The 27,642-nt window shown below is 38.6% G+C and overlaps 1 protein-coding gene across 1 annotated transcript in view; it reads left to right on the forward strand.

Annotated features, from left to right (window-relative positions):
• HMCN1 (hemicentin 1) overlaps positions 1-16,540 on the forward strand; it is a 115,257-nt gene extending 98,717 nt beyond the window's left edge. Inside the window, exons 93-106 of the mRNA XM_053469687.1 lie at positions 280-450; positions 1,598-1,747; positions 1,940-2,077; positions 4,438-4,559; positions 5,080-5,317; positions 5,954-6,016; positions 7,492-7,611; positions 8,185-8,319; positions 12,080-12,193; positions 12,277-12,402; positions 12,609-12,737; positions 13,606-13,725; positions 14,675-14,801; positions 15,935-16,540. Coding sequence (XP_053325662.1) covers positions 280-450; positions 1,598-1,747; positions 1,940-2,077; positions 4,438-4,559; positions 5,080-5,317; positions 5,954-6,016; positions 7,492-7,611; positions 8,185-8,319; positions 12,080-12,193; positions 12,277-12,402; positions 12,609-12,737; positions 13,606-13,725; positions 14,675-14,801; positions 15,935-16,301 — 2,120 coding nt within the window. The 3' untranslated portion in view covers positions 16,302-16,540. The remainder of the gene's footprint in view (positions 1-279; positions 451-1,597; positions 1,748-1,939; positions 2,078-4,437; positions 4,560-5,079; positions 5,318-5,953; positions 6,017-7,491; positions 7,612-8,184; positions 8,320-12,079; positions 12,194-12,276; positions 12,403-12,608; positions 12,738-13,605; positions 13,726-14,674; positions 14,802-15,934) is intronic.
• The last annotated feature ends 11,102 nt before the right edge of the window (positions 16,541-27,642 follow it).

Consider the following 27,642-nt stretch of genomic DNA (forward strand, 5'->3'; position numbering starts at 1 on the left):
GTCTACTTAAATTGATTTCACTAGTTGGTTGGTAAAATATACCATGTGTTTGGATTCTTAAGAACCATGTTTACCAGCTGATTTAGTGAATCATGTCGAAATTTGCTGTCTACAGTATTAACTTTTAATCTGACACTCTTATTTTCATACTGAATTTCATCCTTCAGGTGTCAAATTTTACTGGGCAAATGGGCAAACTAAGCAGTGATTCTACTACCTGTTTGGTAGAGTAAACAGCCATAAATACTGTCATTCTCATTATAGTGTATTTTGTTCCAGTTGATGGGCATTGGGGTTCCTGGGAGGCTTGGAGCAAATGTTCGGCTTCTTGCGGTGGTGGTGAACAGATTCGGAAACGTCTGTGTAATCATCCTGTCCAGTCTCAAACTCGTAGGCCCTGCCCTGGGGATTCCATGCAATTATTGAGGTGCAACATTCATTCATGTCCAGGTAAATTAAAAAATCTCAATTAGAAAGAGAGAAGATATTTGTTTACACTGTAGGTTGCAGTTAAATTATTAGAACCTCTTTTCATAAGTAACTTGATGATTAGTACTAGACATTCATCTGTACTGTCAAATATTAAAGCACAATTCTACACTATATATATATATATATATATATATATACCGTATTGGCTCGAATATAGGCCGCACTTTTTTCCCCCACTTTAAGTTTTTAAAGTGGGGGTGCGGCCTATATTCGGGCTCTAGCGCCCGACGCCCGGGACATGCAGTCCCGGGCGCCGGGGCAGGCAGCGGGGTTAAGATACAGATCCCCCGCAGCGGTGCAGGGGACCTGCATCCTTCTCCCCGATACGCTCAGACAGCCTCCCCTGCCAGCACTTCCCACGGGGGGGGGGGTGCCGGCACGGGAGGTTATCTAAGCGCTTTACCTCTGCCCACCCCCGACTTACCGGAGCAGACTCCCGGGTGTCTTGCGGGGCCGGCGGGAGACATTTACGCAATACGCGCATGCAACTTCCGGTACCGGAAGTTGCATACGCGTATTGCGTAGATGTCCCTCGCCGGCCCCGCAAGACACCGGGAGTCTGCTCCGGTAAGTCGAGGAGGGGGGGGCAGAGGAGGACAGCGGCAGCGGATCGCGGGGAGGGAGGACAGCGGCAGCGTATCGCGGGGAGGGAGGACAGCGGCAGCGTATCGCGGGGAGGGAGGACAGCGGCAGCGGATCGCGGGGAGGGAGGACAGCGGCAGCGTATCGCGGGGAGGGAGGACAGCGGCAGCGTATCGCGGGGAGGGAGGACAGCGGCAGCGGATCGCGGGGAGGGAGGACAGCGGCAGCGTATCTCGGGGAGGGAGGACAGAGTGGCAACATGTTTTTTTTTGGTGCTTTTTTAAAGAAAAAAAACTTTTTCTTTAAAAAAGCACCAAACTTTTAGGGTGCGGCCTATATACGGGGGCGGCCTATATCCGAGCCAATACGGTATATATATACGGTATATATATATATTTATTTGTACGTATTCTTGTATTTTCTGGAAGTATCATTGGTGAGAATGATAAAATCATGCTCAGTGCCAGCAGTATAAATATGATAATGAAAAGATTTACAAAGCTTTTTTTTTTCTAAATATTAGGAGGACCACAGCATGTTAGAGGAAATGTGTTGGGAAACATCAATGGTGTTGAATTTGGAATTGCATTCCTTAATGGAACAATTACTGATTCTGCTGATTCAGCAACTAGAATTATTACAGCAAAACTTACCAACATCCCTAAAAGTCTGGGTATGTATATGAAACCTAAATAACAGTTTTCATTAGAATTGTTTTAAACGAAAGACATCTTGCTATAGTAATATCAATGTTCAGATTTGCTAAATGTATTAAAAAAATATCTGATTTAGAATATTCGGTATTGATATCATGGCGTTAAAGACATTTTGTGCAGCTCATGATAATGACATTTGTCTTTTCCAGGTCCTTCGATGAGAAATCTTGTATCCATTTTAAATCCTATTTATTGGACCGTAGCGAAAGAGATAGGGGAAGCGGTAAACGGATATACTCTGACGGATGGTGTATTTAAAAGAGAATCCCAAGTAGAGTTTGCAACAGGTGTGTGTTAACTTTTAACAATAAAACCCCAGACAAAACATAGGTTTGCATTGAACCTTAGATTTTATCAATAGTGATATTGCACTATTACATGGTTTTATAGCATCATTCATGGTTAGTTGTATAGTAAGTTACTTTTATGCCCCCTTATCTTTCCTATCTCTTCTTATCTGCCCCCTTCTCTTTGATCCTCCCCTTTCTTATCTCTCCCTTTGCCCTTTATCTCTCTTTCTTCCTATGTCTCCAATTTTTATTATCTCTCCCCTTTCTCTTTGCCCCTTTCAGATTATCTTCCTCGCTCCCATTTTTATCTTTTTGTTCTCCACTTTCTCTCCTTTCTCATTAGCTAACCCTTTTTTCCCTATCTCTACCGTGTTATCTCCCCTTCTATCACTCTTTATTTCTCCTGTTTCTCTTTTATCTCTCCTTTTCTTTGATCTCTTATTATTTCTCCTTTTTGTTTTGCTCATTTCTCCCATTTCTCCTTATTGCTCCTCCTATTTCACTTTGTGACATCATATGTCACTTTCTGTAGGATACTCTTTGTATAACTAATGTTGAATTGGGTGAACCAGAACTCAGATTTACGGATAATAATATAAATTTGTATGTACCAAGCAAACCGGTTAATCTAAATGTGGCAAGAAACTTAATACAAAATAGTTGGTGATTTGTGAGCCAATTTTAGGATGGAGATTAGTTCAGGCATCTGCAAAGTAAAAAATATTGTCTCCAGGTAAAAATGTAGAGAAATGTTCAATTGATATACACTCACATGCAAAACTGAAGTTGAACAAATCTCCCTCAATGTATCGTATATTTCACAGCCTTAAAAATGTCATGCTAAATTGGAATATGGAAACCAGCTTGAATGTTTTATTAATTTTACTACTGTAAATGATAGCATATAAAACAAATAAGTAAACAATACTAACGGTTATGAGGGTAACTAGAAATTCACAAAATACTTAGTGGCTATAAAGTAGTACTTTAGTGTCGTGCTTTAATGAGGCCAAATACATAATTCTGAAATACCGTATTTGCTCGATTATAAGACGAGGTTTTTTTCAGAGCAAATGCTCTGAAAAATACCCCTCGTCTTATAATCGGGGTCGTCTTCTAATCAGACCTCAAATAGAGGTCTGATTAGGAGACTAAGATCCAGATCCCCCGCACCGCTGCAGGGGACCTGGATCCTCCTGTCGTCGCCCCCCCCACACACACACACACACACTTACCAGTGCTTCCGGAGGTGAAGTTGGCAGCGGGGGTTTGTATGCGTCCGTCGCAAATACCTTCCCCGACTGTCAGAGATCAGAGTTCCAGAGTTCCTGATCTCTGACAGCCGGGGAAGGTATTTGCGACGGACGCATACAAACCCCCGCTGCCAACTCCACCTCCTTCCGGCTGCCGCGGAATGAGACGTCAACCCGCTGCCCCGGCAATACAGCAGGAAATTGGAAGCACCGGTAAGTAAGTGTGTGTGTGTGTGTGTGTGTGTGTGTGTGTGGCATTTCTGGAATGCCTTACACCCCTATATGCCACTCTGGCACTTAGGGGGTTAAAAGGCATATTATGGGGCAGAGTGGCATATAGGGAGGTATAAGGCATTTCAGGAGGCAGAGTGGCGTTAAGGGGGCATTTAATAGTGCACTCTGCCTCCTGAAATGCCTTATACCTCCCTATATGCCACTCTGCCCCATAATATGCCTTTTAACCCCCTAAATGCCAGAGTGGCATATAGGGGTATAAGGCATTTCTGGAGGCAGAGTGCTCTATATAATGCCTTTTAACTCCCTTAATGCCACTCTGCCTCCTGGAATGCCTTATACCTCCCTATATGCCACTCTGCCCCATAATATGCATTTTAACCCCCTAAATGCCAGAATGGGATATAGGGGTATAAGGCATTTCTGGAGGCAGAGTGGCACATAGGGGGTCAAAAGGCATACCATGGGGCACAGTGGCATATAGAGGGTTAAAAGGCATATCATGGGCCACAGTGCCATATTGGTGTGGCAAGCCTGGGGGCAGATTTGCGTAACTGGGGGACAGGTTGGAAAATACAAGAAATAAAAACAAAAAAAAAATATTTTTCTCAATCACAGCTTTTATTAAAAAAAATAGTTTACATGAATTAACATTTACTGGTAAAACTTTTTTCCTTTAGGGTCGTCTTATATTCAGGCTTTTTCTTTTTTTCCTAAGTTAATATTCAGATTTTGGGGGGTCGTCTTATAATCAGGGTCGTCTTATAATCGAGCAAATACGGTACATGGAAATATTCAAAAAATAAAAAAAATATTTGGTGTATGATAAATTTAATGCAAAGACCATTACTAATATAATTCAACTTTTAGGAGAAATCTTGAGGATCTCTCACACTGCTCATGGGGTTGACTCAGATGGATCCCTCATCCTGGATACTGTAGTGAAAGGCTATGTTCTGCAGCTGCAGTCTTCTGTTGATGTCAGTTTAAAGGTAAAAAAAAGGACAAAAGTTGTAACTTACAATTCTATGAATGGGAGATCTCATCTACTTACCACCAAATTCAATGTTTTCCATTTCTATTACAATAAAGAAAGTATGTAACTGGGTTACCAATTTAAATAAAATATACTAAAAAGGGAAGCACATCCTAAAAAGCATATCAGGTCAAATTTGTGGGTGCTACTTAAATGACCGATATGTACGTACAACAATGACCATACACATTCAAATAAGCAATATGTGGGTTAAAAATCAAACAATTATGTATATCTTGGGGAAGGGTATCATGGTTTCTCAGGATCTGCATTATTTTTCCTCCTCATTGTGTTATCTCGCACCAATTGTCAAGTTGCTGATAGTTGATAGTTACAGATGCATTTGTTGATCAGATAATGCTGGTTCTACCACAACCACTAAATGTACTTAGTGATGATAAACATTGTGATGCCAACATTTCCCCTTTAAAAATAAAATACAAAATTGTCATTTAACATATTGTTTCCTATTTCAGGATTACACAGAAGAGTATGTTCAGACGGGCTTTGGGCAACTCTATGCCTACTCAACAAGGATGTTTTCCTTGGACGGACTCACTGTCCCATATACCTGGAACCACACAATCAATTATAATGAAAACCAAGGGAAAATGCCTTTTATGGTAGAGACATTGCATCTATCATCTATTGAAGCAGATTATGATCAAGTCGAGGAATCTCTTAGTTTCCAGATTCACGCTTCTATCTCTAAAGGTTTGTTTCCTAGAGAAAACACTTTTGTGTGGCCTAATGCATAAAAACAGAAGTTTAAAGAAACATGTCTTTTTAAGTCATAAGTCAGGTACTGTCAACATAAAGTAAATGCAAAAGCAGTGTCAACATGTATCAATTGGGAGCTAGGCAGATCCGGAACTTGGCAGCTAGCATAACATTAGAGTGGGCCCTAGCAATTAGAATGGGTCCTTCAATCCAGAACCCTGATTCTATGGGAGAATGCACTGGAAACACAAAAGGCCCTTCATAGATTTTTGACCCTAGTGATTGTTGACTATAACAGTCATCAAAGGAACATAAATTGAAATATATGTAATATATAAATATATTGTATATATAAAGCACACATTGAGGGTTACAGTATGTATAAAGTGGCATCTGGCCCAGTCTGCAGTAGCAATCCATTGGTATATACAGCAGTAGCACACATTTTACCAATTTGAAGCAAAATGTATTTTTATTTATTATCATCATTATTATTTATTGTTTTATACAGCACATCATATTACATAGAGCTGTACAATGTGTCTTTCTGGGGTGTTTACATTTTATATAATCAGCCACACTAAACCAAAATTCATTAATTAGGATTAATTTGGTTTATTTATTTTAAAGGTGACCTGAGTAACCGATGTCCTTCAGGATTTAGTCTCGATGCCTCTGGATTATTCTGTGCTGGTAATAAAAAAAATCATATACTGTAATAATATTGCATACTTTAAGGTTATAATATTGTAGTTTGAAAAATACATTATTTTATTTATTTGAACATTCTAGATGCCCGTCATACAAAGACTATATGAACAGAATTACACCTAGAAACTGAATAGTATTGTATTTTTAAAGCCTAATATTTATCCATCAATTTGAGAAAATATTCTTTTAGTTTATGAATAGCTTATAGTATTGTAAACCATTTTTTGGCATTGCAAAATGAATTTTAAAAAATCTGGCACGCATTTTAGACAACTGAAGGGAAAATATGTGTGAATGAAAAGACTATTTCTAGCAATGATCAGCCCATATGACTTACTTTTGGCTATGTGATTTTAAATATGGAGTTTTTAAATTGGAGGTTGTCCATAGCACAAACAAACACCATATTTTCTCTATGTGTAGATAGAACAGTGTGAAATTATTATCTGGCTACAGATTTCAAATATTCTGGATTATTGCACATATTTTATACAGCCAAAAGATATTTAACTATTATAATTCATTTTATTCTGATGTACCTGCCTTTCTTCTTGAGTAATCTTTATAAATGAAGTTGCAGGCCCTAACTGTTCCTTTTGTGTTCTGATCATACTGTTTTCATAAAAAAAAACTTTTAGTTTACCACCACAAAAAGAGTTGGCTTCATACTTCCTGAATATAGCCGGTGGACCTGTCTCAGGGCCAGACGTCATGCACCATTTAACACTTGCTACAAATTTCATGATGCTTAGAAAGTCCAGGGATGGCAGATATATTTATTTTTTAGTGTTATAGTGTTAGAAATGTATATCACTATGATACAACATGTAGACCATGTGGGTCTTTTTGTAATTAGGTCTTGGGATAATTAGTTGAGCGATGAAAATGACCTTATTCTGAAGTTAGTGAGCAGGAACTGGCACGCGATGCAGAAAATGTACTGAACTATTACTCAACTCAACAGTGTCATTTTTAGAAATCTAGAGAACAAACCAGGACAGGATTTTATGTAAATTAAACTGGCAACTAATCATGGTTGGTGCTTGTTATCTGTTACAAATTAATAGCAGATTTTACATTATATATAAAAGAAAAATGTGTTTGGCTATGGTAGCAGAATATTATGATGACTAAATCCATCATCAGCCGAGCTGTTAGCCAGATTTAATAATGAGAAGATGAGCAGATGCAGGAACATTCTTGGGCTTGTGTAATGTATTTCCTTATACAATTAAAACATTTATGGAAATAAAGAGTAGAAGGTTCAGGTGCAGAAATATAATTTGGTCTGTTGTTTTGTAACACCCTATTAGCCTAGAATCACATGGAAGTCAAATATATCATACAATTATAATACTTTAATACTCAATTTACTTTTAGAATTATTAAACTACTACATTTTCTGCCAACGTGGTTCAGCCTAGAAAAGTTTAATAACGTGTTTTGAATACCTGCAGATGACAATGAATGCGCCATTCACAACCTGTGCTCTCATTCATGCCATAATATTATGGGGAGTTACTACTGCTCGTGTCCAAAAGGTCTTATCATATCAGTGGATGGAAGAACATGTGATGGTAAGATAAACTTTAACAATTTGTAGCCATTTGTACAGAGCCAGGCATTTTTATTCCAGACAAAATACGGGATCTTCTTCACATTCACAGTTTATTAAAACTCCAGCCATCATATGCACTTTAATGCATATGATACTTGTGAGAGGTCCCCTTAAAATATATTCCTTGCAAATGCATTGGGGGGATGTTAGAAAATGCATATAAAATCACTTAAAGTACTTTTACATGCATTCATTGTTCAAGTAAAATTAGATTTTTAGCTTTGAACTGAATGTTACAACTGGGTTATATCCTTCCACAAAAGTCAACATTCTTATAGGAGCGGACTGTGTCCATAAAGCATTCTCTCGACAGTTATGGGGGGGGGGTCTAAAGGGCAAATAAAGGTTTATTACCACTTTAATGTGACACATACTTCACACAGTGCTGCCATGCATAATAATGCATATATAATAAGCCAAATAATAAGGACATACAGATAGATTTGTTTGTTTGGCTGTCAAATCATGCCAAAACAAAAGCTTTTTTAAACTGTGAATATATATTTCAGAATGATTTACATTTATATTTTAGATGTAGACGAATGCGCATCAGAGGATTTTCCATGCCGTAAAAATCAGGAGTGTACAAATACCATTGGTTCTTACATTTGCACAGTGAAATGCGGAGTAGGATTCAGACCTTCCTATAATGGCTTGAGTTGTCAAGGTATGTACTGAAATGACCTATATCACCTTGTCTTACCAGTGAGATAAGGCTTTGTCACCTTTTATTTACTCACATATAATATGTTTAATTGTATTCTATTATGTACTGAAAATTAGAATTGTATTCAGTCTGCACTTTTTTCCTGATGTCGAGACCTTAATCAGTACTTTTTCTTGTCTTAGATTCACATAAGGTACTCAAGTACAAAATAGTACAACCTTTATTTAAAAGTGTCATTATGGTTTAGTTTTAAATCAAACATGCTTATTATTGAGTATATATTATACCAAAGTTTACAGTAACTGATTTTTTCACTGTAATTAGAGGAGTTCCAGAAATCTTCTTTAATCATATTACCGAAACTTATCAAAATACAGGTTCTCTCAATTATCGATCCATTTATGAATATTTGTTGACAAGAAAATAATAATCTAGTAGAATACGATATTGTGTTATTAAAAAGACAAAACAAACCATTTGAGTGCCAAGTATGTATGTGATGCATGGTTGCCAAAGTGAACCCAGGATGGCAACCTCATACTTCACCACATGAGGGTTCTTTTTGCCAGCTCCTGCCAACCTCTACTGACAACTTCCATCATCCCACCTTGAATCAAGAGTTGTAGCCCTCAAAACACTAGTCAACATGCAAAAGGTTAACATACTTGTGGACATGCGTATTGACTACTTATATTTTTTGCATAATTATGTAATATAGCCCCATTTTATGCAAGATATACTGTGGACTATATTTCTATACCTATATGGGCACTGTGAGCAATATAAATGTATGTAGCACTACGTATTTATAAAACATTTGTTAAAGAGGTCTTTTAACCTATTCGCAATCAATGAAATGAAAAGAAAACATCATGAAAAAATGTTCATTGGCCACAATGGATCTGAGAAGGACCTATAAATCGAGGGGCAAGCCTCATAGATAGAAAACCGAGCTATTGTTAGAAGACAGACTCAACCTGATGCCTTTAGGGTAGGAAGGATCAATTCCTAGGCAATTGAGAAACATTATACCATATTTGCTTGAATATAAGACAAGGTTTTTTCAGAGCAAATGCTCTGAAAAATACTCCTCATTTTATATTGAAGGTCATTTTATAATCTGACCTCAAATAGAGATCTGACTACAAGACTAAGATTCAGATCCCCCCAGGGGACCTGGATCCTCCTCTCTGACAGCCAGTGAACATCTGCATAAAGCGTGGAGACAACCTCCTTTGCTGCTGAGCACACGCAGATGTCCACCGGGCATATCAGGGGGGCAGTGTGGCATATAGGGGGGTATAAGGCATATCAGGGAGGCAGAGTGGCAAATAGGGGGTGTAAGGCATATCTGGGGGCAGAGTGGCAAGCCAGGGGGCAGATTTGCATAACTGGGGGGGAGGGTCGGCAGATAAAAGGAAATAAAAACAAGAATTTTTTCTCCTCGATCATAGTTTTTATTAAATATGAAAAAATAGTTGACATGTGAATTACCGCATTTGCTTGATTATAAGACAAGGTTTTTTCAGAGCAAGGATCCCCCGCAGCGCTGCAGGGGGCCTGGATCCTCCTCTCTCGCAGCCGGTGAACGTCTGCATAACGCGTGCAGACAACCTCCGCTGCTGCCGGCACTTCCCCCGGGTTTCTATGAGCACAGTTGTGACGTGACCTTTTGGTGCTTAGTCATAGAAGCTCCGGTGGAAGTCCCAAGTAGCTGCGGAGGTTGTCCACGTACATGGTGCAGATGTCCACCGGCTGCCCCCACTTGACACCAGGGAGTCTGGAGAACAAGGGGACAAGTCTAAGGATGCATCGGTAAGTCGAGGGGGCATATAGGGGGGGTATAAGGCATATCAGGGGGGCAGATTGGCAAATAGGGGGGAATAAGGCATATCTGGGGGGGCAGAGTGGTAAATAGGTGGGTATAAGGCATATCAGGGAGGCAGAGTGGCAAGCAGGCATTGTATAAGGTATATCTGGGGGCAGAGTGGCATATAGGGGGTTACAAGGCATATCAGGGGGGCAGAGTAGCAAGCCGTGGGGCAGATGTGCATAACTGGGGGGCAGGTTGGCAAATAAAAAAATGAATTTTTCTCAATCATAGTTTTTATTAAATATGAAAAAATAGTTTACATGTGAATTAATATTTACTAATAAAACTTTTTTCTTATAGGATAGTCTTTTATTCAGGCTTTTTCTTTTTTTTCTAAATTAATATTCACATTTGGGGGGGTCGTCTTTTAATCGAGCAAATGCTGTAATATTTACTAGTAAAACTTTTTTCCTATGGGGCAGGCTCCCTTTTTTTTCTAAATTAAGATTCAAATTTGGGGGGATCGTCTTTTAATCAAGCAAATACGCAGAAACTTGGGTTTCGATAAGAAAAGAAGGTAGAGATACAGGATGAAATACGAAATTACAAAATAACAGGGAGACTTTAGAGGCTTCATGAGAAACATTATTTCTGGCAAATTTGGCCCAAGGAAGGAATTAGGGACAAATAGACTGGGGATTATCCACAAAAAGCCAGAGGAATTGTTCCAACAATTTATTAGTTCTTTCTGTGATACCATTGGTCTGAAGGTGGTATGGAGATGAGAAATAACCAAGAAGTGAACAGAACAACTTCCAAAAATGGGCTGTGAACTGGACACCTTGATCTGATACAAACTGAACAGGAAGACCATAAGAACAAACAATTTCTCTAACAAAAATAGGTACCAATTCAGGAGCAGAGGGTAATTTAGGTAAGGGGACGTTAGACATCTTAGAGAAACATTCCACCACCACCAGAACAACAGTATTGCTTTTGGATCACAGAAGGTCTGCAATGTAATCCATTTCCAGGTAGGCCACTGGCGAGTTGGAATGGGAAGGGATTGAAGGAGACCCACTAGCCGGGAGCGGAAAGATTTACTGTTAACACAGTAGACACAAGCAGCTACAAATTAAACACAATTAGACTTGACTTCAGGCCACCAAAACTCTTGCAACACAATGTCCAGAGTATGTTGAGGAGTAGGATGATCAGTGGCCCACACTGAGGAGGAGAGAATTGGTTTTCTGGGTGATAGAGGCAGGATGTAATGGATACCTATCAATGACTTTAACAGCAATAGGAGGAAAAATAGGAGAGGAGCATTATACTTGTTAGCAAACTTTATGTTAATGACGAACAATGCAGCCCATGGCAGATGCGGATATGGAGTTCTCGTACCATTCAAAGGGTAACGGGAAGCATTAATCTTTCTTTTTTTGAGGAGACAAACAGAGATCACCTAGAAGAAGCTCTCTCTCTCTCTAGACCTAGATGGAGGAGTTTTTCACTAATTGGGGTATAGTCTTGATATATGACCCTTCTTGCCACAGTAGAGACAAAGCCTCAGATCTTCTGTGGGGCTGTTCTTCCATGGATAACTCGGATATCTATACTCTTTAAAGTGGTCTCAGGGGTCACCTGGGCCCCCTAAAGTGTCGGGCCCAGTCATGATTGTTACGCCCCTGTATGTATACATCTATTAATTTCCCCTTGGTAAAGTGTTTACATGGTTGTCAGTAAAATATTACTATAGCAAGACTATGAAAATTGTCCCGCAAGGAAAAATGTGTCCCAACCCCTGCACTAAAAGGCTTTAAAGTTTGCAAAATATGGACATCAGACTTTTTTTTTTAAGTTATTAACTTTGCATTGGTTGCCTTGACTTCATTACTGTGGTAATAAAACAATATTCTTTGACAAGCTCTATTTGGCTTTCCACAGATATCAATGAGTGCCAGGAATCCAACCCTTGCCATCAGCGCTGCTTTAACAATATTGGAAGTTATCACTGTGGTTGTGACCCAGGTTATCAATTGAAAGGCAAACGATGCTTTGGTATGTTTGATTTATTGTACTGAGGAGCAGAGCAAGTATGTTATATGATGGATTTCATGGAAATATTTGGTATTTATTTACAGATCTGAATGAATGTCGTCAGAATGTGTGTCGACGAGATCAATTATGCAAAAACACACGTGGTAGCTATAAGTGCATTGATCTTTGCCCTAGTGGATTCACAAAAGCAGAAAATGGATCATGTGTTGGTGAGTTTTCTTGGAATGATGATGACAATTATATCTATATATATATATATATGTGTGTATATTCAGTATGTATAGTGTTAGAGTCAGTGTGTGTATTATATACAAAATACACACACTGACTCTAACACAACAGTACAGTACACATACACACAGACACATACTATTTTCAAGATTTCCTTGGAACATGAATGAACATTTATTTTTAGATATCAATGAATGCAGAGAGCATGCACATCAGTGTATAAGTAACCAGATCTGTGAGAATACGCTTGGAGCTTATCATTGTGTCTGTCCCAGGGGATTCAAGTCAGAAGGTGGTGGAAAACCTTGTATAGGTATGTAAAATGTTTCATACATTAAAAGACAATATCTATATTCTGGAGAACATCATAAGTAGGTAGTCTATCACCCAGTCTTGTATCTATAGAAACATAGAAAGTCATGGCAGATAAGAACCATTTGACCCAATCTACTCTGCCCAACCTCTGAATACTTTCCTTAGTTCCTAACCTTTTTGTATATTTAGCTTTCATGGTAAGTTTTATCCTGTAATCCATTAATCATTTTAGTAGCCCTTCTCTGAGCTTTCAACAACATATCTATATCCTTCTGTATATCCAGTACTGTACACAATACTCCAAGTGAGGTCTCACCAGTGATCTGTACAACGGCATGAGCTCTTCCCTCTATCTACTGCTAATACCTCTCGCTATACAACCAAGCATTCTGCTAGCATTACCTGCTGCTCTACTCTATTGTCTACCTACCTTTAACTCCTCTGAAGTAATTACCCCTAAATACCCTAGGTGCATTATCTTGCAGTTATCCACATTAAACGCCAGTTGCCACAACTCTGACCATTTTTCCAGTTTACATAAATAATTTGCCATTGGATTTATCCCTCCAGGAATATCAACCACTATATCAAATATTGTGAAAACTAGCAAGTTTATGCACCTTTACCTCACAAGCTCTATAAACCTCATTTTGGCAAAATATTCATGTTTTTCTAAATCTACAAATTTGACGTGTAAAGACACACAGGCTGATTCGCTAACGCAAGAATCTGTATTTATTTCTTTTTGCGGAAAAAAACTCACTAAAGCTAATTCACCTGTAAACCCGTAAAGCCTCAGGTGCGGAGATTTTAGCAAGTTAACACATGGTTAACTATGAAGCGTGTTTAAATTATTTCTTACGTAGATATCAACGAGTGTGAAAAGCAAGATGTATGTCAGCATGAATGTAAAAATATTCTGGGCACTTATCAGTGTGCGTGTCCACCGGGTTATCAGCTCATGGCCAATGGAAAAACATGTCAAGGTATGCAAAACCAATTGAATTTGCCTATGGCAGTGTATGCATAGAAATATGGTTAAATAATTGCAGACCAACATTTGTATGGAAAATATTCATATGCCAAGAATACGTTAACAAAAAAACTCCAAGTGTTTTATAATGGTTGTTTGCGCTATTTCTATTGTAGGAACAGAGTTGTGTAATATAACCAAACTTCCATAAATACCGTAGGTTCGAAGCGCCTAGGGATTTTAGTTTATTAGCTGTGAATGGTTTTGACAAACAAAATAAACAGAACTAACTCATAGAAGTGAGCTTCATTTTTTTGGGGGGGGGATTCAAAGTGGGAATTCAGTATAGTATTGAGAATGTATATATTATATATATATTAAATATATTATAACCCTACCACAATTCTAAAGACCACGAAGCAAGTAATCCATCATGGTTTTATATTCTTTAGTTCAGTTTGTGGTTGATGACCAAGAGCATTATTTGTTATTAAAAGGCTTCATACAGGAAATAAAAACTGATATTATTAGTTTATTATGTCTAAAGACAGTTACAATACAATTCCCGTCCGCCCAGACGCTAGAACCTCTCCCTGATGCCGTGTAGATTTTCCTTGTCTCTTAGGTTTGTAAGACAGTGACACATTACATTGTGACGCATAATAATGGGTGGGTCAACGTCTGTTATATCTATTACTTTGATAATGAACATATTAAAGCCAGATGGTATTACTTTTATACCATGGCCATAAAAATATGATTCTGGGATCATTTTGATCACTTTTTTCCATTTTTTTTTTCTCTTGGATGGTAAACAAAAAAAAAGTTTAACGAGTTTGAAATTCATGAGTCTTATGTCGTAAAGTCATGTATTTCAGTGTTGAGTTTTAGAACGCTGCTTGGTCTGTACAACTGTATAAAAATAACAAAATATGCGAGTTACCTTCCTTTTCTGCAAATAGATATCGATGAATGCCTTGAGCAAAACATTCAGTGCGGTGTGAATCGAATGTGCTTCAACATGAGAGGAAGTTACCAATGCATTGACACTCCATGCCCACCAAACTATCTGAGAGACGCTGTTTCTGGGTAACGTATAGTATTGATTACAATGAGTTGTGGAACAGAAGTTTTTTTTAATAATAAAAATATATCTTTATGCTATCTAAGAAGATAAAACCTGACATATTCTATAACATTTTGTAAGAATGGTTATTAGCAATGGCAGTGGTCAATACTGGTAATTGATGGATAAACAATAATATACATTTTCTTGTTATTGCCAAAGAGCCAGTAAACATTTTATATAACTGACTTCTTACTCCCAAATCCTACAGTATACACTAAATAAGCCCATGTAATGATGTATTCATACTCAAATAAACATATACCTATTAAAATTCACAGAAGACCATTCATTGATCTCTGCTCTGTTAAGTTGCTGATTGCTGTTGATTGGTTCAGGCAGACCATGCAATTGTGGTGAAGGACACTGATTAGATATTGCTGTCTCTACCACAGGCCGCTGCCAATATCGATCTTTTTATAAGGCGAACTTTTAAACTAAATATTTCCAAAACAATGTATTTAATAGATGGTTTAAAAACCAAAATGTACTTAATTTATGATAAAAGCTGTTCCCTCTAAGCATATTCCTGCAATTTCTGATATATTTATCTTCTGTGGTGGGTGGAATTCATGAGAAGGCTGACAACATATAGTCTGGGGGCACATTGCCAAGTAATAAAGCAACCCAAAGTACATATGCCCAATGTGTTCTATTCACTTTAGTCCAAAACAGGTTAACAGAAAGAGAACACATAAAGGGAACACACTTTCACTCTCTCTTACCCTCTTCCTACCTACTCCTCCTTTCTCTGTGAGATAGCTCAGTTGGTAATTGCCTTGACTGCAATGCCTGTTTAAACTCTGGGGTCAAAGATTCAAATCCCAGCTGGGTCAGCTCTGCCCTTCATCCTCCCAAGTCCATGAATTAGTAAAATTGATTGGGTAACTAACAACATCTACTATTCAGCTGCCAATCTGGTTAATTCTGAGAGCACTAAATTAAGTTCTTTGTCCAAAAACAAATGGAACAAAAGCTAAATTTGCTTGAATTGTTTTTGGGTCACATGTGCAAGTCTAACATCTCAGAGCCATTATATGATCAAGTGATCTGCATACTGATCTATGTGTATTTATGTGTCTTTGTTCACATCCAGGTACTGTTTGAAGAATTGCGCAGCTAATGATTTGGAGTGTGCTCTGAGTCCCTATGCTTTACAGTATAAGCTTGTCTCTCTCCCATTTGGGATTCCTGCAAATCAAGACTTAATCCGATTGGTTGCATACACCCAAGATGGCATCTTACACCCTAGGACAACATTTCTAATAATCGATGAAGATCCTTTACTGCCATTTTCTATCCGCGAGGAAAATATGAAAGGAGTCGTCTTTACTATCAGGCCTCTTACAAAGCATGAAACCTATAGAATGAAAGTGAAGGCTTCATCATACAGTATTGATAGGACCATTGAATATCAGACTGCTTTTATTGTTTATATCTCTGTATCTCCATACCCTTACTAAATTGTGTACACCATCCAGTATTTTTAATGCTATGCTCCGACTAATTTAATGCTTTTGAAAGATTCTGTTGTAGATTTTTTTTACTACGTATGAAAATATTATACACAGCCACAAAAGTTCAAATGTAAAAATTTCCAAAATGAAATCTGATATTTTATAAACATTTGAGTACTCATAAAATAAAATGTCAATTTTTATTTTGCACATTTTCTTAATAAAATTGGTATAGTGTTTTATAATGATTCGCTTTACTCGGCTTATTAGATGTAAGGGCCAATGACATGTAATGCTAGCTTCATAGAATCTTTAAAAGACAAATCATTTTTTGAATACTCTCTATCAACTTACTGAGGCAAAGTCATTTATCAATAGTAGACATTGAAGAATGCAACTTTTGTTCTTTAAGGTTCAAACAAGAACCACTATGGTAACAACCCTGGATAAGTCATATTAATTACGTCTTCCATGCATAAACTGAATCTGTTTTGCGGCCTCCAATAATAAAAACAAAACAAAATAAATTTAGTAAAATAAATCCATGTAATGGTGGTAATAGACCCTCTATAAAGGCCACATAGGTTGCTCCCTAGGACACCAAGCTGGTGGAGGTTCCTGCTTTAGGTTTGCTAATTATATTCCTTCCCATAATTATAACCGTATGTTGTTGGACCTGATTGAACCTGGAGGTCATAGAAGAGGAAGTTTCAAATTAAAGAATTTAATTAGCTATGTGGGTTGTGGTGCTGCTCATTGTTTTAAAGGAGACAGATGGAAATAATAATATATAGTATACCTTTAGGATAAAATTTTTAAAATGTTTTCATTTTGTCAACAATGTCCTGCATCACACAAATTCAGTCTTATAAGATTACACAGCCTTATGTTTAAGACATTAAAATCCTTTTTTCTGTAACTTTCCTGAGTAATACAAACATCCTTTTAACATTTTCCCACGATTTTTACTATAGACGTGTGCAAACTCTTTTTTGCCACCCTTTATACTGTTCTTGGAAACATTCTTTTATTTTCTCATATTTTAAAAATGTAACATTTAATTTCCAGGCATAGCTGTTAATACTTTTTGTGTATATAATTTGGTTCTTAAAAACATTTTGTTCTGAGCAGAGGTTACCGAAAATGATACTTGAAAGAGACACTTAATTTTAAAATTAAACCTTTCTATGGAAGCAAAGGTTATTTTTATAGCGCATTGCACTTTTTATAAAGCAGCTTGCACATCTACAATTGCATGCTGCTTTCTCTTAGATTTGAAAATCTAATCAGAGACACACATACTACTCCTGTACTGAAATGCTTAATGTCACAGAATCTGAAAGAAAGGAACCACTACTGTGGAGTAAGAGAGCATTACTGATGATGCAATGTATCCTTGTCGATCACTTCACTTAAAGGTGGTGTTCCACTTGCATTGATTACACTTAAGCAAATAAATGTCAGCAGAGCAGTTATTTTATAATAAGTTTAATAATTTAAGTAGCTTTGTATGGCTAAAACTTCAGTGCCCGCTTTTGTATGAATGTGACATTTTGTATAATTGAAGGATTATTTCAGGGAAAAGCTTTGGCATTTAACAGTTTTAGAAATGATGTGTGCAATGGTACATTTTATTAGTTAAAAGTGCTAGATTTAAAAGAGTTTTGGGTATGTTTTATCTGAATTAATTTCTGTTAACTGGCTGATGCTTCTGTGACATTAGACAGGTATATATGTTAATGTGTAACGGGACATATGTTTAACCTTTTGCACTCTGGTTTGAAGATTGATTATTTCTTACGTTTATTTTAACAGAACCAAGCGCTTGGACTTCCACAGTCCATTAGTCTACTTGCTTTTATGTACTCACACCTGATCAGACTGCCATCTGGAACATTGTTTATAAATGTACCCTTTCCTCCAATGCTGGAACTTTTTCAGCCAATTTCTAGAAGTGACCTGTTAGAAAAACTTGATTTAGATTTCCTGTTCCAGACCTGCCTTTGACTACGTTTTCCTCTAATATTGATTCCGGCCCCTGTATCATGAATCATAACTATATTTCACAACAATATTCCACTTTTTATAACCCCTTCCTTTCCAGGAAGTCTCATTTTCTAATGTCCAGAATGCATGCATCCTTTTGCATGCAGTAAAATGCACAGAGCTCAATGTACATGGGACTCCAATGTACATTTAACATGAAAATGCAGTGCTCTATTAAAGGGGAATCCTAGAATATTTACCATACCATATTTATGGTAAGAAAAAAGTGAGAATTCAGTAACAGTATGAACAGTGATTAATGATCAAGCATCACTGCTTAAAAATTAAGTCTCCCTCATTCTTATGGAATATAGGTCCCCACAAATTCTGACAAGTTAGAACATGAGCAAGCAAAATCAATGGAAGCGAAAAAGCTATTGCATGTAAGCAGTGGCATATATACAGAACATTTGGGGCCTGACCTAGGGCAGCGCCTCCAGTCGCCTCCACTTCTGTGGTTTAATTAAGTCTCCATTGAAGTAATCAGGTTGGTTGAAGAGATTAAATATCTCACTTGTAACCTGCTCTTTGTTCAGTGGGACACTCGTGGGCTTAATCATCTTAGAAGGTGATCTGCCCCCCCCCTGGTTTTGTACCAGGGGGACTGCCAACTCCCTGGACCTGCCGCCCTAAGCCTGGGTGTAGTTGGTCCAGGCCAGGGTACGTTACCGTAAATAAGATCAGAAACACTCAGAGAATGGTCTCATAGAACAGGTGCCTCACAAACTGGTAATGGCACCTAATGCCCACATAACTTATGCCCCCGCCACTGCTTTCACTGACATGTTAACAGTCTGTATGATGTGTATATATATACATAGCACTACTAACACTTGCATATTTAATCAGTGAAAATGAACAGGCATCTTTGGTAAATAGTTTGCATTTGTCAAAATTAGGCTCCCTCTCCAATTAAATTGTGCTTGGCACCATTTGTGAGTCCAGGATAGTATAAACTTGTTCTCTATATTATGTAATGGCAAATCAATCAACAGCCCAAACAAAATGTGTGTCCTTTTCCTTAAAATAGATGCGCATGGAGTAAGATATTTTTTTTAGACGGAACTAATTACGGTCTAACCCATTAGTGATGAGAGAATGTCTCACAACCTTAAAAAATTATTTCTTGTTGAAAACTTGTCTGAGAATGGTACAGCGTTTGAGAGGTCAAAAGGACTAATTGAAATGATTTAGTAACTGTAGAAAATCGGTATGTCTATGTGTTAAGACGTCAAGGGTTAATTCCATTGTCAATCGATATTCTAAAATGGATTTAAAATGAGGCCATTGTGGAAACGGTGAACGTTTCAGCATCTGAGGACATTCTACAGAGTTGAGATTATGTTAAATTATATGTTGCTGTGAATGGAAGCAGAAAAGGGATATTGAGGGGAAAAAAAACATTTTGTACATTGATTTACTGGCAGAGAAATTGGGCTATTGAGCAACCAAGCTGACGGGACATTAAAAAAATGCGCTGTTCAGATCTGCATCAATTTATTATGCGATTGGAGGAGTCATTGGGTGTCCTATTAGACATTTAGTCATCAGAGAAGAGAAAACACATGCATGGTGTAACTGTTTCCAATCCCTTGACAGCTGACCCGCAGCGTAACGTAGTCTCATAGATCGTAGACCTCTGACAGCTGACTTACTGAAAGTGCATAACTGCTGCTCGCTTTGTACATGGACATGTGAAAGCACTTGCTCTAAAGAAACAGAGCTAGATTATGTATCATGTGTTAGTCATTTACAAGCTAATAACTTCCCGTCTCAAGGTGTCTGAACTGAAGGCATTTTAAGAAGGAAAGAACTGGGAAAGGATTTTAGGTATTTTGTCAAGCACAGTTCTAACTCCTAACAATGACCACTGATTTCAATTATATCTCTACCTAAATAGAAACAATAACCCATACCTCCCAACTGTCCCGTTATTTTTCAGGATAGTGTCCTGATTTTCAGACACTGTCCCGCCAAACACCCCTCACTGTCCTACTTTTGCGGTGAGTGGGGATCAAGAGGAGTTGGGGATATGCTCTTGATCCCCACTGCCACACAGATATGCCTTTTAACCCCCTATATGCCACTCTGGATAAGGCATTTCTGGAGGCAGAGTAGCATATAGGGGGTTAAAAGGCATTCAGCCCCCTATATGCCACTCTGCATCCAGAAATGCCTTATACCCCCCCCCCCCTATATGGCACTCTGTCCCGTTATATGCCTTTTAACCCCCTATATGGCAGGTTATGGAAATTAGCATGGCCGGTATTTTTTTTTTTGCAAGAAAGGTGGCAACCCTAGTTATGGCACAATTTTATCCAATTTTGATAGTTCTGCTACCATTAAAAAAGGTGATAAATTAATCATGTAAACAGTTTGCATTTTAACTAGGGAGACTAAGATTTGTTTTATATTTAGTTAAGCTATTCATAGATACTACGTTTAAGGCAATCCCTGTATTTTGGTCACATGATATAGTAGTCAAAACACAAAAAGTAAAACCTCCTTAGTAAATATACCAGTATAAGTATCCACTATTACATGGATGTACATACATGTAGAGCATTGCAGTTTCATACAGGAAGTGGTTAAATCTCATTATTTGTGATAAAGACACAAACCTATGTAGAAAATCCATGTACCTGGAAGCATGCTAACCTCTTTTGAGGGCTACATTTCCTATCATCCCATCATCATTGTGACTGAGGGCTATGGGAGTTGTAGTCATCAGATCAGTTTGTTTTTTAATACAAGAAATAAAAAATGAATGCATTTATCATCTATTTTTATTGTATGTATTTAAATTTCAATCATTTTTATTGAAGGACAGGGGCTTTAGAGTGGTTAGCACCTCTGACACCACGGAAAAGATACCTGGTACTTACAACATATCAGCAGACAACATGCTGCCAACATACCCCACCTCCCCACAGATCATCTATTACCGTGGTACTGGTATTACCAGGATTATTCCCATTGGCAAAGAAACTCAGCAAGCGTCAATTAACTTTAATTACTGGGAGAAGTTGGCTCCCTACAGCCTTATTGGCTTAAATATTGCCAAGCTGTGTTACCTGTCTATGTGCAGTTACCAGCCCCTTGTTCTTGCTACTGATTGTTGTCCTACTTAAACCTGCCTGACCTCCCGGATTTTGACCTCTGGCTTGTTAACCTGATTATCTCATTTTCCATGATCTTGGCATGTTAACCCTTTGTGATCCCTTGACCTTCTGGACTGATTATTGACATTTATTTTTGGAATGCCTGCTACTGGGTGTCTACACCTTCTGCCTTAAAGCGCCCACTCCAGTCTATGTGACCAAAAGTCTGTGGATGACTGACCATTACACATATATGATGCTTTGTGCACAGGAGCACAGTCATGCTGGAGCATATAATTGCCTATAATGCCTTTGTGTGTGTTAGCATTAACATTACACTTCACTGGAACTAAGGGGACCCAAACCGTTATCCCTCCTCCACCAAAGTTTGTAGTAGGCACTAAGCATTCCAGTAGGTAAAGTTTTCCTGGCATCTTCTAAACCAAGATTAGTCCATCAATAACTGAACCACGGAAGAATCGAAGAAGAAGATGGCCTGGTCAGATGCATCACGGATGGCAGTATGCGTGTGCATTGTTACCTGGAGAGCACATGGCACCAGGATGCACATGGGTAGAAGGCAAGCCAGGCAGTGTGATGCTTTGGGCAATGTGCTTCTGGGAAACCTTGGGTCCTGCTATTCATGGGGATGTTACTTTGACATGTACCACCTTCCTAAGCATTGTTGCAGACCCTGATGGCATTGGCCGTCTTTCAGCAGAATAATGCACCCTGCCACAAAGCAAAAATGGTTCAGGAATGGTGTAAGGAACACAACTTGGCCTCCAAATTACCCAGATCTCAATTGAATCGAGCATCTGTGAGATGTGCTGAACAAACAAGTCCTATCCATTGAGGACCAAGCTCGCAAATTACAGGACACAAAGGACGTCTTGTCACCTCCCTATGGTCGTCTGTAGGATTTATTTCAGGAGTGGCAAAATATCCTCCCGCTTTACCCCTTTCCCACCCCAATACTTCTTTACCTCCTCTCCATTGCCTACCTTTGATCAGGAGAGGGGTTTCCTGGTGGAAGGCAAATGAAGGATAAATTATGAGTGGTAATTATAGCTAGTAGACTTGTGCATTAAGATTCAAATGGGTTGCCCATAGTTACCCAAAAACGAGTGGGCAAAAAACAAACTGAAACAAATGTCCGAATTGATCAGCATGTGTCTGCGCAAAATGAGAACTTTATTTATCAATAGCTGGGGTGGTAAAACTTCCCCAGTCTAGATTGTAAGCTTACAAGAGCAGGGCCCTATACTTTTAAATTATTTTACTGACTTTAACAGCACTATCGAATGGCTGACCGTGTATCTTGGGAGCAGGGACAAAACTAGAAACCACAGGGCCCTGGGGCCCCCAACTTCACCAAGCAACATGTCCCATAGTGCCACCTTTGCCATAAACAGCTTGCGAGCACTACCTTTGCCCCAAACAGTTTGTGAGTGCCTTTCCTCAAGGCAGCTTATCAGTGCCATTCTAACCCCCAAACAGCCTGCTTGTTCTATCTTTGCCCCAGCTTGTCAGTGACCCAACAGCTTGTCTATGCCTTCTTTGCCCCTTGCTCCCCCTTCCAACATACACTCTGGTACACATATGTAAAAACACTTACTTATACTAAGACATTCATTCTAACACACACTCCATCTCACCCCACTTACACATCCATGCTCACACACAAAAACCTACACATACATCCTCACATATACAATTACACATGCATGCTCAGATACATACAGTATATAAACATACATACATTACATGCCCCCATTGTTTATGTGGAGGTGTGGGATCTAGGAAAGATATTTAGTTGCCCAAAAGTATTTCTGTCCTGGAGGGTTTCCAGTTGGCCTATATTGTAACCAGAGTCTAAAATTAAAAGGAAAACATGTAGGTTTTACATATGTTTCTTAAATTGTTGATCTACTTGTTTCTGGTGATAAGGTGGCTATAGCTTGAAGTGTTGGAAATATTGGGCTTTATTAGGGACATGTAATTCTTGATGGATTTGGCAAGGCGAGGATGATTTGGCCTCCAACAAGATTGGTGTACATACACCATGGTGTGATGGTGTGATTGGGTACTTTGCATAAATGGTAACCATTGTGTTGTGACGACCATAGTCATAACCATAACTGTATTAGTTATCATTGACCTATGTTTTAGAAATTCTTGTTTATTCTGTTGGTCTTATGACCCATATTTAGTGGTAATATAGATCCATTACTGGGCTTAGATGAATTGTTAATAACTAATTTGGATTTCTTATTCTTGTTTTAGCATATATTATTGTATACTAAAGGGACTCCATATATGGTTGCTATGTGTTGTATGCAGATGATGTTGTCCTCTGAACCAAATGGTAGATTGCTATTTTTTATTCTTCACATAAACATGAACGATACAAATATCTTCTTTTGTGCTCTCCACAGAGCACAATATTTGAGTGACATTTGAATTACGTGTTCTTTTTTGTAACCTGTGGTCTAAAGCCAGTTCAATTTCAATGAGCAACACATTACGAAAACGCTTTTCTTAGAACTTGCTCTTTTCCCGAGTACTATGTTCTGCCTGTGAAGACTGTTGGCAGGATCAGTCCAAGATTCATGCTTAATCTCTATCCAATACTCATAAAAGCTTTTTCTCCGTTAGGAATGCCCAAGCAAAAAGAACAAGTGTTCAGGCAAAAAAGTGATATTGACACAAGACATTTACTATAACTTTGCAATTTTTAAAAACATGTCTGGTATCACACTTAAAAAGGAAGTGCAGTCAGCGCTTGTTAATGATGCTCTAATGAAATCATCAGATAAAATCCCAGGCCAAGGTTGACCACAAAGCTGACCCACCCATATCCGAACATTAATTTGGAGCTTCTCTTCATATTTCTTCCTTTCATCTCCCATAGTAAATGACTTTCTGCAAATTGTCACTTTCGTAAATGAGTTTTCTGTCTGAAAAATGCACATTTTCTGGTATAAACATCCCTATATAATAATATTGTCACTCTATGCATACAGGACATGATTTCTTAACTAGTATTCCCTCAGATCAACTTAAGAATGCAATATATAGGCATAGCATTGGTTGCACTTGACCATAAAATGTTACAAATGACTACATGGGAAAATGTGCGCCTGAGTAAATGACTACAGGGGTTCTTGTTCCTGTCTCCTCGTACTGGTTCAAAATTGTTTAGAAAGGGTCCTTTCTGACCTGGACCGCACCGATCCAGGTCGAAAGGGCCCTTTCTAAACTGTTTTGGACTGGCACGAGGAGACAGGAGCGTAACATCCCTCGCACACTGTGCGAGAGCAGCCGGAGATAAAGCTGCAGGAGCGGTGAGAGGTTAGCAGGGGCAGGGGGGTAGGATACATGTATATGTGTTTGTATACATATATATGTATGTATGGATAGATGTGAGCCTGGATTTGTATTTGTATGCGTGTGAGCATGGATGTGTACTTGTATGTGTGTAAGCATGGATGTGTAATTGTGTATGTGTGATCATGGATGTGTACTTGTGTGTGACCATAATTATCTCTTATTTATATTACGTTTATATATTTGTTGCCAATTTTATTAGGGTGAGAAGTACAGACGGTTTTTTGTATACACTGTACACTGTATTTGCAGCATGCTCACACCTGTTTGGTAGGCCTCATTTTACACATTTGTATTATTTGAGCCTGGAACTAGCTTTTTTCTTTTCCATGGATGTGTACTTGTATGTGTGTGAGCATGGATGTGTAATTGCGTGTGTGTGAACATGGATGTGTAAGTAAGGTGAGATGGAGTGTGTGTTAGTGAATAAGTGTGTAATTTGTGCATGTTTACATATGTTGTATGGCACAGATGGCACAGACTAGCTGTTGAAGTTGGGGGGGCCCTGGCTTCTAGTTATGCCCCTGGTAAATGATGTATAATACCAGTATCTTTCATGCCCTGATGCACCATAGAAGGTCCTTAATCTTAGTCATCAATTTTGTGAGACACTGCACAGCTCTGCGACAAGTACTCTCTCCGCTGACAGCTTAGGTGGGCTGTTTAAATGGGCAAAGTGGATCACAATAATACTTATGTCTAGGCACCCTCCTGATGTAACTTCAGCTAGGGATTCAAGCCCGGAAACAAATACAACCAAATACGTCATTATATTGGTGTTGCTCACAGGTTAGAGTAATGGTTTTACATCATCTGCCTACACCTCAGGACCATCCAAAGGACTGAAACTATGGGTCAGCTTCCAGGAGGAAAAGTAATTGCTCAGTGGCCCACAGATAACCTATGTGAACAGCCTCTGATTTTTGTTTCACTAGTCCCTAGGAAAGACCCTACGTGATAGCTATAGATAGCGCTATAGATAGCGGTGGACAATGAGATTGGATTAATGAAGAGGTATGTGGTTGGTGGCTAGAAAAGCTTAGGGGCTCAAAATCAGAGGCTTACCCAGGCCTATATTAATATTAGGACCACCCTGCATGGCATGTTTATATGTGTTGTCTTTGCACCAGAAAAGCTCTTACGGCACCTTCCAACATTAGACATTTAATGGAGCATCCCTCCAGTTAGATCTTTGTTTCATCAAGCTGGTTAATACAGAACATCTCAACTAAACTATTATCAGTATTATTTATTTAACCTTTTTTCCGAGCTCTTATTGTATTACTTTAAGCACTAGATCACAACTGAGGTTTCTAATCTGACACTTATTTGAAGGAACTCTTGGTCAAGTTTACAGGCCCAGACTGGTTTCAAGGTATTTGTTGACAGTCATGAATTGCCTCTAAAGTCTAATTATTTACAAATTAAATATCACTCATAAATGGTGATAACCTTCTTTGCATATGGTCATCTGCAATTAGTCAGTAACACCATGATTTATCATAACTACATCTCTGCACATGAGATTATACCCCCCTCTTTAACACCCATCACAATGTAACCATCCGCATTAAGTGATGTCATCAATGTATTTTACAATCCATAACGTTTCTGGGCACTTTTAAAAATGTGTTTCCATTACAGCATGTCTAATGTCATGCTTGCTCCAATTTTTGAGTAAATAAAGCTACTCGTGTGGATGTTTTGATTTTGGTGAGACACTCTTGACATTTGCAAAATGATGTACTTGTTTTTTTCATATAGGCGTAAGAGTTCTTGGTTGTTTCTATAGCTGAAAATGGTATTATAGTTCATATATTGGGAAGCAGAGAACTCTGCTTTATTGTTTTTGTTTTTTTTGCAATTAAAAGAAGATCTAGAGTCTAAACATTGCAGAATACATCTTTTACTAAACATATTAACCTTTAATAGCTTAACACTTGTATTGCAGGTAATTTTTCTGTGTATCTCACTATGTTTATTTAAAGTCTATGAAACCATTGTGGCTCTCAATGTATGGTTTGCTTCCCTGTTCACAGAGTAATTCAATAGACAAGTTAAGTGATGATGATTTACACAGTCAGTTGTTTTAAAGTAAAACTGAACAAAGCATTATTTATTACTAAAAAGGTTAAATAAAATAGGTGAATAATATTTGTGATTACTTTTCTTTCTTTCGTTGTCAGTCAAAGTAGGGATCACCTGGTTTCTTTTGTCCAATATAGCTCTAAGTAGAGCTGAAACAACGAATCGATAAAATCGATAATAATCGATAACGGAAATCATCGATAACGATTTCCGTTATCGATTAATCGAGTGATCAATTCGTTGTTGGAGCACTCGGCTCCTTTTACTTACCTCCGCGAGCGTTCCCCGCTTCTGCTACACGCTCTGCAGTCTCCGCCTTCTTTTAGCTACGTGACGGATGTGACGCGTTCCGGAGGTAAGTATTCTTCATGTCTATGTGCACGGATCGCACAGAGCCACTCGCACAGAGCGAATCGCTCTGTGCGAATGGAGCCACTCGCACAGAGCGGTTCGCTCTGTGCGAGTGGCTCCACTCGCACAGAGCGGTTCGCTCTGTGCGAGTGGCTCCATTCGCACAGAGCGGTTCGCTCTGTGCGAGTGGCTCCATTCGCACAGAGCGGTTCGCTCTGTGCGAGTGGCTCCATTCGCACAGAGCGGTTCGCTCTGTGCGAGTGGCTCCATTCGCACAGAGCGGTTCGCTCTGTGCGAGTGGCTCCATTCGCACAGAGCGGTTCGCTCTGTGCGAGTGGCTCCATTCGCACAGAGCGGTTCGTGAGTGTGGG

The sequence above is a fragment of the Spea bombifrons genome, chromosome 6 (assembly GCF_027358695.1).
Source record: "Spea bombifrons isolate aSpeBom1 chromosome 6, aSpeBom1.2.pri, whole genome shotgun sequence".
NCBI classification, from domain to species: Eukaryota; Metazoa; Chordata; class Amphibia; order Anura; family Pelobatidae; genus Spea; species Spea bombifrons.